The sequence below is a fragment of the Chiloscyllium plagiosum genome, unplaced genomic scaffold, assembly GCF_037043375.1.
Source record: "Chiloscyllium plagiosum isolate Xiang-an unplaced genomic scaffold, Cpla_swu_hap1 HiC_scaffold_41, whole genome shotgun sequence".
In the NCBI taxonomy this organism is placed as follows: Eukaryota; Metazoa; Chordata; class Chondrichthyes; order Orectolobiformes; family Hemiscylliidae; genus Chiloscyllium; species Chiloscyllium plagiosum.
The window spans coordinates 43,594,760-43,609,041 of NW_028270179.1; the positions used below are offsets into that span (position 1 = coordinate 43,594,760).

General features: G+C 60.5%; 1 protein-coding gene across 3 annotated transcripts in view; it reads right to left on the reverse strand.

Moving 5' to 3' along the window:
- Nucleotides 1-3,035: 3,035 nt before the first annotated feature.
- The window catches only part of LOC122542371 (chromatin remodeling protein SRCAP), a 137,833-nt gene continuing 126,586 nt past the window's right edge, over nucleotides 3,036-14,282 (reverse strand). For all 3 annotated transcript variants that reach the window (XM_087981840.1, XM_087981838.1, XM_087981839.1), the window contains exons 24-28: nucleotides 11,526-11,768; nucleotides 6,360-6,562; nucleotides 5,901-6,229; nucleotides 5,112-5,314; nucleotides 3,036-3,198 (exon numbers count right to left, since the gene is read on the reverse strand). In XM_087981840.1, coding sequence (XP_087837966.1) covers nucleotides 3,161-3,198; nucleotides 5,112-5,314; nucleotides 5,901-6,229; nucleotides 6,360-6,562; nucleotides 11,526-11,768 — 1,016 coding nt within the window. In that variant the 3' untranslated portion in view covers nucleotides 3,036-3,160. The remainder of the gene's footprint in view (nucleotides 3,199-5,111; nucleotides 5,315-5,900; nucleotides 6,230-6,359; nucleotides 6,563-11,525; nucleotides 11,769-14,282) is intronic.

Below are 14,282 nucleotides of genomic sequence, written 5' to 3' on the forward strand. Positions count from 1 at the left end.
GGAAGCGCAGGGACTGACCTGCTCCAGGATTAGAGTCTGCTTAGCTGACATGGAATCCTCCTCGTCAGGCTGCGAGGGGGGTAACGTCAGGGGGGCCAGCTCCTTCTTCGGCTCCTCCGCGGGCAGGTCAAACAGCTCTCGGATAGTCTGCTGTTTTCGGGAAAACCAGAAAAGACGGCAGTGTGAACATGAGAGACACCAGCTTCCCGAGACAACAGCCAACACACCTGCCACTCAACCCATGGTGAGGGCCAAACACCTTCCTCAATACCGCCTCCCACGACGGGGGGGGGGGGGAATCTACACTCCCCGATACACACGGCCCCTCACCGTGGTGGGGGGGGGAAAGAGGGGGAAGAGAGAAATACACTCCCTGATCCCCGATACACACGGTCCCTCACCGTGATGGGTGGGGGGATACACTCCCTGATACACACGGCCCCTCACTGTGACGGGGGGGGGGGGGGGGGGGGGGGGGAGATACACTCCCCGATACACACGGCCCCTCACCGTAACGGGGGGGGGGGGATACACTCCCCGATACACATGGCCCCTTACCGTGACGGGGGAGTGGGGGGGGGGGGATACACTCCCCGATACACACGGCCCCTCACCGTAACGGGGGGGGGGGGATTACACTCCCCGATACACATGGCCCCTTACCGTGACGGGGGAGTGGGGGGGGGGGGGATACACTCCCCGATACACACGGCCCCTCACCGTGATGGGGGGGGGGGGGGGGGATACACTCCCCGATACACACGGCCCCTCACCGTGATGGGGGGGGGGGGGGGGGGGGGGGAATACACTCCCCGATACACACGGCCCCTCACCGTGACGGGGGGGGGATACACTCCCCGATACACACGGCCCCTCACCGTGACGGGGATACACTCCCCGATACACACGGCCCCTCACCGTGACGGGGGGGGGGATACACTCCCCGATACACACGGCCCCTCACCGTGACGGGGGGGGATACACTCCCCGATACACACGGCCCCTCACCGTGATGGGGAAACACTCCCCGATACACACGGCCCCTCACCGTGACGGGGGGGGATACACTCCCCGATACACACGGCCCCTCACCGTGATGGGGAAACACTCCCCGATACACACGGCCCCTCACCGTGACGGGGATACACTCCCCGATACATTCGGCCCCTCACCGTGATGGGGGGGGGGGATACACTCCCCGATACACACGGCCCCTCACCGTGATGGGGATACACTCCCCGATACACACGGCCCCTCACCGTGATGGGGATACACTCCCCGATACACACGGCCCCTCACCGTGATGGGGGGGGATACACTCCCCGATACACACGGCCCCTCACCGTGACGGGGGGGGATACACTCCCCGATACACACGGCCCCTCACCGTGATGGGGATACACTCCCCGATACACACGGCCCCTCACCGTGATGGGGGGGGGGGGGGGGGGGGGGGGGGGAGATACACTCCCCAATACACATGGCCCCTCACCGTGATGGGGATACACTCCCCAATAAACACGGCCCCTCACCGTGCTGGGGATACACTCCCCAATACACACGGCCCCTCACCGTGACGGGGAAACGTGGAGGGAATGCTCCCAATACACGCCGCCCCTCACCGTGACAGGGGGATCCGCACAGCCGTGCCCCAGCAGTACCTCTTTAAAAAAGGTGGTGGTGAAATTTCCTCCTTCGATGGCTAGGTCTCCCAACATCCGTTTCTGATTGGCTTTCTTCAGGATGTTCTCCTCCACTGTCCGGTCGCTGATCAGCCTGAGGGGGTGGGTCCAGAGGGAACGGGGGGGGGGGGGAGAAAGAGAGGGAGAGGGGGAGAGAGGGGCATCAGGAACCTGTTGTCTGAACAAAGACATGGCCATAGCCCCCTGCCCAAACCCCCAACATCAGCTTCCAGGAGTGCATCCCACCTGCCTCACTATCTCCCCCAATCCTCTCCCACACCGACCTCCCTCACCAAACCATTCCACTCTGAGGGCTGAATGTCTCAGGTTCATTGATGGCAACACCGCTGAACATCAAGGGGTGATAGTTAAGATTCTCTCTTGTCAGAGATAGCCATTCCCTGGCACTTATTCCTGGTCAGCCTGAGCCTGGATATTGTGCAGGTCTTGCTGAATTCGGACATGGACTGTTTCGGTGAACGGTGCTGAACACTGTGCGACCGTCGCAATGCATCTCCACGTACGGTGCCGGGAAGGTCATCAATGAAGAGGCTGAAAATGGTTGGGCCTGGGACGCTGCCCTGAGAGACACCTGTAGTATTCCATTCACCAGTGCTAGCCCCCACGCAATGCATTCATACCCCTCTCTCCCACCCAACTGCCCGAGGCAGCCCTCAGCCTGGCAGTGACAGCAGTTGTCCCTCTCTCTCTCTCTCTCTGTCCCCTGCCATCCCATCCCCAGGCACACCTACCTGTAGATGTGTACATCTCGGGTCTGTCCGATGCGGTGACAGCGATCCTGTGCCTGGGCATCCATGGTGGGGTTCCAGTCACTGTCATAGAACAGCACAGTGTCAGCGCCGGTGAGATTCACCCCGACACCACCGCTGCGGGTCGACAGGATGAAGCAGAAGATGCGTTTGTCAGCGTTGAAGCGATCCATCAGAATCTGAGAGTGGAGGAGGAAGCGAAAGGCGAGCAGAGGATTACACTCCGAGGCACATGCCACACCCTGCCGGCCTGACACACTCCCTGCAGAGCATGATTGCTGCCCGGCCTTGCACAGCATGATCCCGTAGAGAGCGCCTGCTCTCAGTGAGGCCCTGAGCAGGACTTCCGTGGATCCCCACTCTTGACCCAAATGGTCATCACTGAAAGAAAACAGGTCACCAAACCCCCCCCCCCCCCACCACCCCGTTAACTCCTCTCCCCCCTCCCCAGGCAAGGCTGTGAAGAAGGCACATTGCTTCGCTCCCCCCCCCCCGGACGGTGCCCAGCCTCCGACAGGCTGCTGGTCTGCAGACAGGCCCCGCTCACCCTCCTTACCTGACGCCTCACCCTCCTTACCTGACGCTGCTCCACCTTAGTGCTGCCGTCCAGTCGCAGGTAGATGTGACCGTGGAAGTTGAGGAACTGCTCGAGAATGTCCAGCATCCGGGTCATCTGTGTGAACAGCAACACGCGATGGCCGCCTATCTTCAGCTGTCGGAGCAGACATCCAGCACCTGCAGCTTGCCTGCATCCGGGTCAAAGAGGGACAGAGAGGGGCCGGTGAAGACAGGCCGATGATGTGTGCCCACCCCACCCCACCCCATCCCGCCCTCCCGACCAGGACGGAGTGTGAAACGCTCCTCCCTTCCCTACGCATACTGACTCCTCGCGTCCCAGGGCTGGCCCTCGGAAAAGGGGCTCAGCCTCCAAGCTACACCTCCTCAGGGAGGGGGACATCAGGACCTGCCAGATGCACATCTACAGACCGGTCTGGGACGAGGAAACCAGGACCGTCTGCAAAGATTTGGGTGAACAATTTTTAAAATCTCACACATACAACGTTTGTTACCTCCACCCCCAACCCCGGCTGGCACCATGAGGTGGCGCCAGTGAGTCACCTTCTCAGACCACTGCTGTCCCAGGCTGCCATGACAGCCAGGAAGGTGCTGTCAGTCAGAGAAGCCTCCGCACACCGCTGCAGTCAGTCTTGCGGACTGCGTATACCGCCGCTGCTGCGTGTCGGACGTGGTGGGAGGAGTGTTTAAGGCTGGAGTCAGGAGGGGAGTTGCTCGCTGCAGGGTTCCCAGCCTCTGACCTGCTCCTGGAGCCGGGTCCAAATGAGTTTCTGCTCAATGGGAACCCCCAGGATGTTGATAGTGGGGGGGGGGGGATTCAGTGACGGTAACGCCATTGAACGTCAAGGGGGTGATGGCTAGATTCTCTCTCAATGGGAACCCCCAGGATGTTGATAGGGGGGGGGGGGGAGGGGGGGGGGATTCAGTGACGGTAACGCCATTGAACGTCAAGGGGGCGATGGTTAGATTCTCTCTCAATGGGAACCCCCAGGATGTTGATAGTGGGGGGGAGAGGGGGATTCAGTGACGGTAACGCCATTGAACATCAAGGGGGCGATGGTTAGATTCTCTCTCAATGGGAACCCCCAGGATGTTGATAGTGGTGGGGGGGGGGGGGGGGGGAGGGGGATTCAGTGACGGTAACGCCATTGAACGTCAAGGGGGCGATGGTTAGATTCTCTCTCAATGGGAACCCCCAGGATGTTGATAGTGGGGGGGAGGGGGATTCAGTGACGGTAACGCCATTGAACGTCAAGGGGGCGATGGTTAGATTCTCTCTCAATGGGAACACCCAGGATGTTGATAGTGGGGGGGGAGAGGGGGATTCAGTGACGGTAACGCCATTGAACATCAAGGGGGCGATGGTTAGATTCTCTCTCAATGGGACCCCCCAGGATGTTGATAGTGGGGGGGGGGGGAGGGGGATTCAGTGACGGTAACGCCATTGAACATCAAGGGGGCGATGGTTAGATTCTCTCTCAATGGGAACCCCCAGGATGTTGATAGTGGGGGGGGGGGGGGGGGGGGGATTCAGTGACGGTAACGCCATTGAACGTCAAGGGGGCGATGGTTAGATTCTCTCTCAATGGGAACCCCCAGGATGTTGATAGTGGGGGGGGAGGGGGATTCAGTGACGGTAACGCCATTGAACGTCAAGGGGGGCGATGGTTAGATTCTCTCTCAATGGGAACCCCCAGGATGTTGATAGTGGGGGTGAGGGGAATTCAATGACGGTAACGTCAATATGGGGGGGAGGGGGGGTGGCGTGCATGATGGTTAAGTTCTCTTATTAGAAAAGATATCTTGCTCATCAGGTCAAGCCTGAGTATTATCCAGATCTCGTCACATTTGTACAGAGACTGTTTCAGTATTGGGGGACCGGCGAATGGCGCTGAACATGGTTAACTATTCGGGGAACGGTTTGGACGACGTGGTGGGCACACTGCTCGGTTCTCGGTGTGGGTAGGAAACGGTGGATACGTCCCATAAACCCTTCAAAAGGGTGAACTTGCTGCCATAGTGGAGCAGTGACCCCACAGCTTAACCCGCCTCCCCTCGCTTGCTCGCGCGCTCACTCACTCACCGCAGTCGTACTGAATCAGCCGCAGATCAGGGAACTGGGTCCTCATGTTACAGATGGTGCGATGGAGCCGGCTGGTCCTGGGCGAAAACTCCCGGTGTAGTGCATCCGCCAGCAGGAACTGCTGGTGCAGGGAGGACGGGTGAGGGTGAGACACGTGCATTTGGATTGCTGGGGCCTCCACGGGAGGTATAACAAAAATAAACCTGTCACAGAGAGAGAGAGAGAGACAGACAACGTGTGTCAACCAACCGGGGCAACGAGGAGCTCACGTACATGGCTTAGCACTCCTCGACGGTTACAAACTGAAAACCTGCCTCGACACTGTCATTCAACCACATCAAACACTCCCAGGGACAGGGACAGCACGGGGTTAGATACAGAGTAAAGCTCCCTCTACACTGTCCCCCCATCAAACACTCCCAGGGACAGGGACAGCACGGGGTTAGATACAGAGTAAAGCTCCCTCTACACTGTCATTCAACCACATCAAACACTCCCAGGGACAGGGACAGCTCGGGGTTAGATACAGAGTAAAGCTCTCTCTACACTGTCATTCAATCACATCACACACTCCCAGGGACAGGGACAGCTCGGGGTTAGATACAGAGTAAAGCTCCCTCTACACTGTCCCCCCATCAAACACTCCCAGGGACAGGGACAGGACGGGGTTAGATACAGAGTAAAGCTCCCTCTACACTGTCCCCCCACATCAAACACTCCCAGGGACAGCACGGGGTTAGATACAGAGTAAAGCTTCCCCCCCTCAGTCCCGAGGAAGCGGGTGCCCACCTGTCAATGATGTCTGCGAGTTCCTCGAGGCGTTCCTCAGGGTTGTGGACAGCTGCACCCAGCGCCCGTGTACTCCTCCAGTAGGCCTCAGGCTGACGCGCCTCCCTGCTGACCTGGGCGGCCAGGCAGTGAGCGTAGCCTAGGCCACGCCAGCCCGTGCCCTCGGGGGGGCTGTCCACCCCCGCTGACCGGGCCTGCTCCACGAAGGCACAGAGCCGCAGCAGCTCGCTGCCGTAGACCGGGGCGGCTGCACACCGGCGGTCATTCACCGCGACGATCCGTTCCAGCCGCGCTTGTCGATGCTGCCTGCGCTTCTGTTCCAGGGCCTCCTGTAAACCGCAGGGAGAGAGAGAGAGAGAGAGGGGCACAGCTGGTCAGAGGGTGGGGCACGGTGGCCGAGCGAGCCCAGGGTGGGGGTGGTGGGGTTCACGCGGGTCAGTGGCCGCGATCCGTCCTTACCAGTTTGAAGGGGGACTTGACGGGCTGTGCCTGGTGCCGCCTCGGCCGGAGGGCAGCCAGTGAGGTAGACGTGGTGACCGGCTCAGCGGGAGTTGGAGCAGCCACCGGTCGGGCGATTACCGGCCGTAACGTCGGCAGCTCACAGTCTTCCTTCTCAACCTGGTTAGGGCTGGACACCACCAGCCGGGTCACAGTGGGAGCAGCTGGGAAAGGAGGAGCGAGGGGGAGAGAGAGAGAGGAGCGAGGGGGAGAGAGAGAGAAAGGAGCGAGGGGGAGAGAGGGAGGAGCGAGGGAGAGAGAGAGAGGAGCGAGAGGGAGAGAGAGAGGAGCGAGAGGGAGAGAGAGAGAGGAGCGAGGGGGAGAGAGAGAAAGGAGCGAGGGGGAGAGAGGGAGGAGCGAGGGAGAGAGAGAGAGGAGCGAGAGGGAGAGAGAGAGGAGCGAGAGGGAGAGAGAGAGGAGCGAGAGGGAGAGAGAGAGAGAGGAGCGAGGGGGAGAGAGAGAGGAGCGAGGGGGAGAGAGAGAGGAGCGAGGGGGAGAGAGAGAGAGAGGAGCGAGGGGGAGAGAGAGAGAGAGGAGCGAGGGGGAGAGAGAGAGAGAGGAGCGAGGGGGAGAGAGAGGAGCGAGGGGGAGAGAGAGAGAGAGGAGCGAGGGGGAGAGAGAGGAGCGAGGGGGAGAGAGAGGAGCGAGGGGGAGAGAGAGAGAGAGGAGCGAGGGGGAGAGAGAGAGAGAGGAGCGAGGGGGAGAGAGAGAGAGAGGAGCGAGGGGGAGAGAGAGAGAGGAGCGAGGGGGAGAGAGAGAGAGAGGAGCGAGGGGGAGAGAGAGGAGCGAGGGGGAGAGAGAGGAGCGAGGGGGAGAGAGAGGAGCGAGGGGGAGAGAGAGGAGCGAGGGGGAGAGAGAGGAGCGAGGGGGAGAGAGAGGAGCGAGGGGGAGAGAGAGGAGCGAGGGGGAGAGAGAGGAGCGAGGGGGAGAGAGAGGAGCGAGGGGGAGAGAGAGGAGCGAGGGGGAGAGAGAGGAGCGAGGGGGAGAGAGAGGAGCGAGGGGGAGAGAGAGGAGCGAGGGGGAGAGAGAGGAGCGAGGGGGAGAGAGAGGAGCGAGGGGGAGAGAGAGGAGCGAGGGGGAGAGAGAGGAGCGAGGGGGAGAGAGAGGAGCGAGGGGGAGAGAGAGGAGCGAGGGGGAGAGAGAGGAGCGAGGGGGAGAGAGAGGAGCGAGGGGGAGAGAGAGGAGCGAGGGGGAGAGAGAGGAGCGAGGGGGAGAGAGAGGAGCGAGGGGGAGAGAGAGGAGCGAGGGGGAGAGAGAGGAGCGAGGGGGAGAGAGAGGAGCGAGGGGGAGAGAGAGGAGCGAGGGGGAGAGAGAGGAGCGAGGGGGAGAGAGAGGAGCGAGGGGGGGAGAGAGGAGCGAGGGGAAGAGAGAGGAGCGAGGGGAAGAGAGAGGAGCGAGGGGAAGAGAGAGGAGCGAGGGGAAGAGAGAGGAGCGAGGGGAAGAGAGAGGAGCGAGGGGGAGAGAGAGAGAGAGGAGCGAGGGAGAGAGAGAGGAGCGAGGGAGAGAGAGAGGAGCGAGGGGGAGAGAGAGAGAGAGAGGAGCGAGGGGGAGAGAGAGGAGCGAGGGGAAGAGAGAGGAGCGAGGGGAAGAGAGAGGAGCGAGGGGAAGAGAGAGGAGCGAGGGGAAGAGAGAGGAGCGAGGGGAAGAGAGAGGAGCGAGGGGAAGAGAGAGGAGCGAGGGGAAGAGAGAGGAGCGAGGGGAAGAGAGAGGAGCGAGGGGAAGAGAGAGGAGCGAGGGGAAGAGAGAGGAGCGAGGGGAAGAGAGAGGAGCGAGGGGAAGAGAGAGGAGCGAGGGGAAGAGAGAGGAGCGAGGGGAAGAGAGAGGAGCGAGGGGAAGAGAGAGGAGCGAGGGGGAGAGAGAGGAGCGAGGGGGAGAGAGAGGAGCGAGGGGGAGAGAGAGGAGCGAGGGGGAGAGAGAGGAGCGAGGGGGAGAGAGAGGAGCGAGGGGGAGAGAGAGGAGCGAGGGGGAGAGAGAGGAGCGAGGGGGAGAGCGAGGAGCGAGGGGGAGAGCGAGGAGCGAGGGGGAGAGCGAGGAGCGAGAGGGAGAGCGAGGAGCGAGAGGGAGAGCGAGGAGCGAGAGGGAGAGCGAGGAGCGAGAGGGAGAGCGAGGAGCGAGAGGGAGAGCGAGGAGCGAGAGGGAGAGCGAGGAGCGAGAGGGAGAGCGAGGAGCGAGAGGGAGAGCGAGGAGCGAGAGGGAGAGCGAGGAGCGAGAGGGAGAGCGAGGAGCGAGAGGGAGAGCGAGGAGCGAGAGGGAGAGCGAGGAGCGAGAGGGAGAGCGAGGAGCGAGAGGGAGAGCGAGGAGCGAGAGGGAGAGCGAGGAGCGAGAGGGAGAGCGAGGAGCGAGAGGGAGAGCGAGGAGCGAGAGGGAGAGCGAGGAGCGAGAGGGAGAGCGAGGAGCGAGAGGGAGAGCGAGGAGCGAGAGGGAGAGCGAGGAGCGAGAGGGAGAGCGAGGAGCGAGAGGGAGAGCGAGGAGCGAGAGGGAGAGCGAGGAGCGAGAGGGAGAGCGAGGAGCGAGAGGGAGAGCGAGGAGCGAGAGGGAGAGCGAGGAGCGAGAGGGAGAGCGAGGAGCGAGAGGGAGAGCGAGGAGCGAGAGGGAGAGCGAGGAGCGAGAGGGAGAGCAAGGAGCGAGAGGGAGAGCAAGGAGCGAGAGGGAGAGCAAGGAGCGAGAGGGAGAGCAAGGAGCGAGAGGGAGAGCAAGGAGCGAGAGGGAGAGCAAGGAGCGAGAGGGAGAGCAAGGAGCGAGAGGGAGAGCAAGGAGCGAGAGGGAGAGCAAGGAGCGAGAGGGAGAGCAAGGAGCGAGAGGGAGAGCAAGGAGCGAGAGGGAGAGCAAGGAGCGAGAGGGAGAGCAAGGAGCGAGAGGGAGAGCAAGGAGCGAGAGGGAGAGCAAGGAGCGAGAGGGAGAGCAAGGAGCGAGAGGGAGAGCAAGGAGCGAGAGGGAGAGCAAGGAGCGAGAGGGAGAGCAAGGAGCGAGAGGGAGAGCAAGGAGCGAGAGGGAGAGCAAGGAGCGAGAGGGAGAGCAAGGAGCGAGAGGGAGAGCAAGGAGCGAGAGGGAGAGCAAGGAGCGAGAGGGAGAGCAAGGAGCGAGAGGGAGAGCAAGGAGCGAGAGGGAGAGCAAGGAGCGAGAGGGAGAGCAAGGAGCGAGAGGGAGAGCAAGGAGCGAGAGCAAGGAGCGAGAGGGAGAGCAAGGAGCGAGAGGGAGAGCAAGGAGCGAGAGGGAGAGCAAGGAGCGAGAGGGAGAGCAAGGAGCGAGAGGGAGAGCAAGGAGCGAGAGGGAGAGCAAGGAGCGAGAGGGAGAGCAAGGAGCGAGAGGGAGAGCAAGGAGCGAGAGGGAGAGCAAGGAGCGAGAGGGAGAGCAAGGAGCGAGAGGGAGAGCAAGGAGCGAGAGGGAGAGCAAGGAGCGAGAGGGAGAGCAAGGAGCGAGAGGGAGAGCAAGGAGCGAGAGGGAGAGCAAGGAGCGAGAGGGAGAGCAAGGAGCGAGAGGGAGAGCAAGGAGCGAGAGGGAGAGCAAGGAGCGAGAGGGAGAGCAAGGAGCGAGAGGGAGAGCAAGGAGCGAGAGGGAGAGCAAGGAGCGAGAGGGAGAGCAAGGAGCGAGAGGGAGAGCAAGGAGCGAGAGGGAGAGCAAGGAGCGAGAGGGAGAGCAAGGAGCGAGAGGGAGAGAAAGGAGCGAGAGGGAGCAAGAGAAAAGATGAAAGACATGTTACACACGGGTCACAAAATACACATGATCCTCTCACACAGTTATCGGTGAGACCCCCAGCACTGCTGCTCTGGGACATGCCACCCAGGGACACAGTCTTTTGATCAGCTTCTCTGTCGGTTTGGTTTCGGGGCAGGGACGGGCTCAACAGAGTAACAGCCTCTTCAGTGGTTCCTGGGAGAAATGCCCATCTCTCACTCTCCCGCCTCCCGGTGGGTGGAGGGGGGAGAAGAAAATCACTTGTCTTCCGCATCTCTCCTCAGTCAGCTGCCCTGTGTGTAAATCCCTTGTTGAAAGGGCAAAACAGGAACGCTGCTTTCTGAGGCTCTGGGAAGGTACATTGCCAACGAGCGAATGGAAAAAAAATTGGGAATCGGTGGATTCCCAAGCCCCTGCCACGTGCACACAGGAAGGAATCCATAGTAACAGAATAGAATTACTCCAAAGTCTGGTGTCTGGACTGACACTGTTCAACGGTGCTTCCCTGATTAACACTGTCATGAATGTTATGAGTATAGAGTCATACAGCACAGAAACAGACCCTTCGGTCCAGCCAGTCTGTGCTGACCCTAATCCCAAACTCAACTGGCCCCAACTGCCTGTTCTTGGTTCATACCCCTCCATCCTTTCCTATCCATGGGCTTATCCAAGTATCTTTTAAACAGTGTAACTGTATCTGCATCCACCACTTCCTCTGGAAGCTCACTCCACACACAAACCACACTGTGTAAAAGAGTTGCCAACACCCCGGCCCACCTCAACCTAACGCCCCAATTCCTAAACTCAAAAGGTCTGAACATGGACAAGCAAGGCTGCTTCACGTCTTCTTGGCTGCATGCGATACAAACGTCAAAGCACGAACTGCCCCCAGCTCGCTCTCGCTCTCTCTGTTCTGCAACGGTACCCCAAGGCCCGGCTTTTAACCGCAGAAGCCCTGCGATGCGGCACGTTTATCCAAATGAAACTCCGTCTGCCCCTCCTCACGCCCGCTGACCCAAATCGACCGCGTTGTCGTTTGCCATCTCAGGTCACCTTCCTCACTGCACCACCATTAGCAAACGCCCTAACCGCGCCCCTCCTGCATTGTGAACCAAACTGTGGATATAAATGGGCCCAGAGCCAGCTCCGAAAAGGGTTCAAGTCGAAGATGCACAGTTATAAACATCAACCCACTTAAAGCAAGGATCGATTACGAGAAAGAAGCGTTTTCCTTTGCCCTGCCGGGGGGGATATACTTGCAGAGTAGAAATGTGCAATCCAATGAGTTACAACAATTCTGAGAAAAGTGTGACTCGAGTTCTAGCGCGTTCCACTGAAGAGTTTTGGCAATGCCACTGCCCGAGTTCAGTTCACCCGCCTGAGCTCCGAGACGCGAGCACGTGTAGCGCACGGCTCCGGAGTGAGCGAAAGGGCAGGGAAGAGCGCGGTTACCTTGCTCAGTGTTCACAGGCGGTGTGTGAAGCACCCTCAGCACCGGGCGGGGAGCAGCCGTGGTGAGGGTCAGAGCCCCCACGGGCAGCTGGACACGGCCCGGGCTCACCACGGTGGCCGGGAAGCGGGCGGCGGAGACGGCGAGGGGTCGCGGCGAATGCACGGCCAGCGGGAAGCCTTCCTTGGGCGCCTGGCGGACCACAATCTTCACCACACTGGAGGTGGTCACCACTGACGCAGGGACTGTCGAGGAGGGAGAGAAAGAGAGAGACGAGAGGTCAGAGGGGTCTCAGAGTGGGGGGGGGGGTTAAAATAAGTCAAACCTCTCAGTTTGAAGCTGACACACTCAGTGTCAATAGCCCGACTTGTACACATCCCTCCCTCCCCAACCATTGTTACACACCCTCACACTCCAGAGCTCCTTCCCCTCGCCACCCACCCCCCCCAACAGTGACACACTTACATGCCGATCCTTCCATTCCTCCCCATCCCCGCCTGCCCTGACCTCCCCCACTCAACTCAATACACCCCACAAGTCCTCATTCACTCCCCTCCCTCGTCACCTCAACACGCCATCATGTCCGAGAACGCTCCCCTCTCACACCAGGATCCCTCCCTCAATGTCACGGAACCCCATTCACACGAGCAACCAGACAGTGCCTGCACAACACATCGTTCCCCCTTCACCTCCTCATCGCTTGGGAGCACACACGCGCGAATATACCGGGAAACAAGGTGGGAGCGAGGGAGTGCGCAGGCGCGTATATACCGGGAAACAAGGTGGGAGCGAGGGAGTGCGCACGCGCGTATATACCGGGAAACAAGGTGGGAGCGAGGGAGTACGCACACACGCATATATACCGGGAAACAAGGTGGGAGCGAGGGAGTACGCACGCCTGTATATACCGGGAAACAAGGTGGGAGCGAGGGAGTGCACACGTGCGTATATACCGGGAAACAAGGTGGGAGCGAGGGAGTGCGCACGCCTGTATATACCGGGAAACAAGGTGGGAGCGAGGGAGTGCACACACGCATATATACCGGGAAACAAGGTGGGAGCGAGGGAGTACGTACGCCTGTATATACCGGGAAACAAGGTGGGAGCGAGGGAGTGCACACACGCATATATACCGGGAAACAAGGTGGGAGCGAGGGAGTACGCACGCACGTATATACCGGGAAACAAGGTGGGAGCGAGGGAGTACGCACGCCTGTATATACCGGGAAACAAGGTGGGAGCGAGGGAGTACGCACGCCTGTATATACCGGGAAACAAGGTGGGAGCGAGGGAGTGCACACACGCATATATACCGGGAAACAAGGTGGGAGCGAGGGAGTACGCACGCCTGTATATACCGGGAAACAAGGTGGGAGCGAGGGAGTGCACACGTGCGTATATACCGGGAAACAAGGTGGGAGCGAGGGAGTGCGCACACCTGTATATACCGGGAAACAAGGTGGGAGCGAGGGAGTGCGCAGGCGCGTATATACCGGGAAACAAGGTGGGAGCGAGGGAGTGCGCAGGCGCGTATATACCGGGAAACAAGGTGGGAGCGAGGGAGTGCGCACGCCCGTATATACCGGGAAACAAGGTGGGAGCGAGGGAGTGCACACACGCATATATACCGGGAAACAAGGTGGGAGCGAGGGAGTACGCACGCCTGTATATACCAGGAAACAAGGTGGGAGCGAGGGAGTGCACACGTGCGTATATACCGGGAAACAAGGTGGGAGCGAGGGAGTGCACACGTGCGTATATACCGGGTAACAAGGTGGGAGCGAGGGAGTGCACACGCCCGTATATACCGGGTAACAAGGTGGGAGCGAGGGAGTACGCACACGCGCGAATATACCGGGTAACAAGGTGGGGGCGAGGGAGTGCACACATGCGTATATACCGGGAAACAAGGTGGGAGCGAGGGAGTACGCACGCCCGTATATACCGGGAAACAAGGTGGGAGCGAGGGAGTACGCACACGCCCGTATATACCGGGAAACGAGGTAGGAGCGAGGGAGTACGCACATGCGTATATACCGGGAAACAAGGTGGGAGCGAGGAAGTGTGCACACGCGCATATATACCGGGAAACAAGGTGGGGGCGAGGGAGTGCACACGTGCGTATATACCGGGAAACAAGGTGGGAGCGAGGGAGTACGCACACGCGCGAATATACCGGGTAACAAGGTGGGGGCGAGGGAGTGCACACGTGCGTATATACCGGGAAACAAGGTGCGAGTGAGGGAGTGCGCACGCGCGTATATACCGGGAAACAAGGTGCGAGTGAGGGAGTGCGCACGCACGTATATACCGGGAAACAAGGTGGGAGCGAGGGAGTACGCACACGCGCGAATATACCGGGTAACAAGGTGGGAGCGAGGGAGTGCGTACGCGCGTATATACCGGGAAACAAGGTGGGAGCGAGGGAGTGCGCACGCACGTATATACCGGGAAACAAGGTGCGAGTGAGGGAGTGCGCACGCACGTATATACCGGGAAACAAGGTGCGAGTGAGGGAGTGCGCACGCCTGTATATACCGGGAAACAAGGTGGGAGCGAGGGAGTACGCACACGCGCGAATATACCGGGTAACAAGGTGGGAGCGAGGGAGTGCGTACGCGCGTATATACCGGGAAACAAGGTGGGAGCGAGGGAGTACGCACATGCGTATATACCGGGAAACAAGGTGGGAGCGAGGGAGTACGCACGCGCGTATATACCGGGAAACAAGGTGGGAGCGAGGGAGAACGCACGCCCGT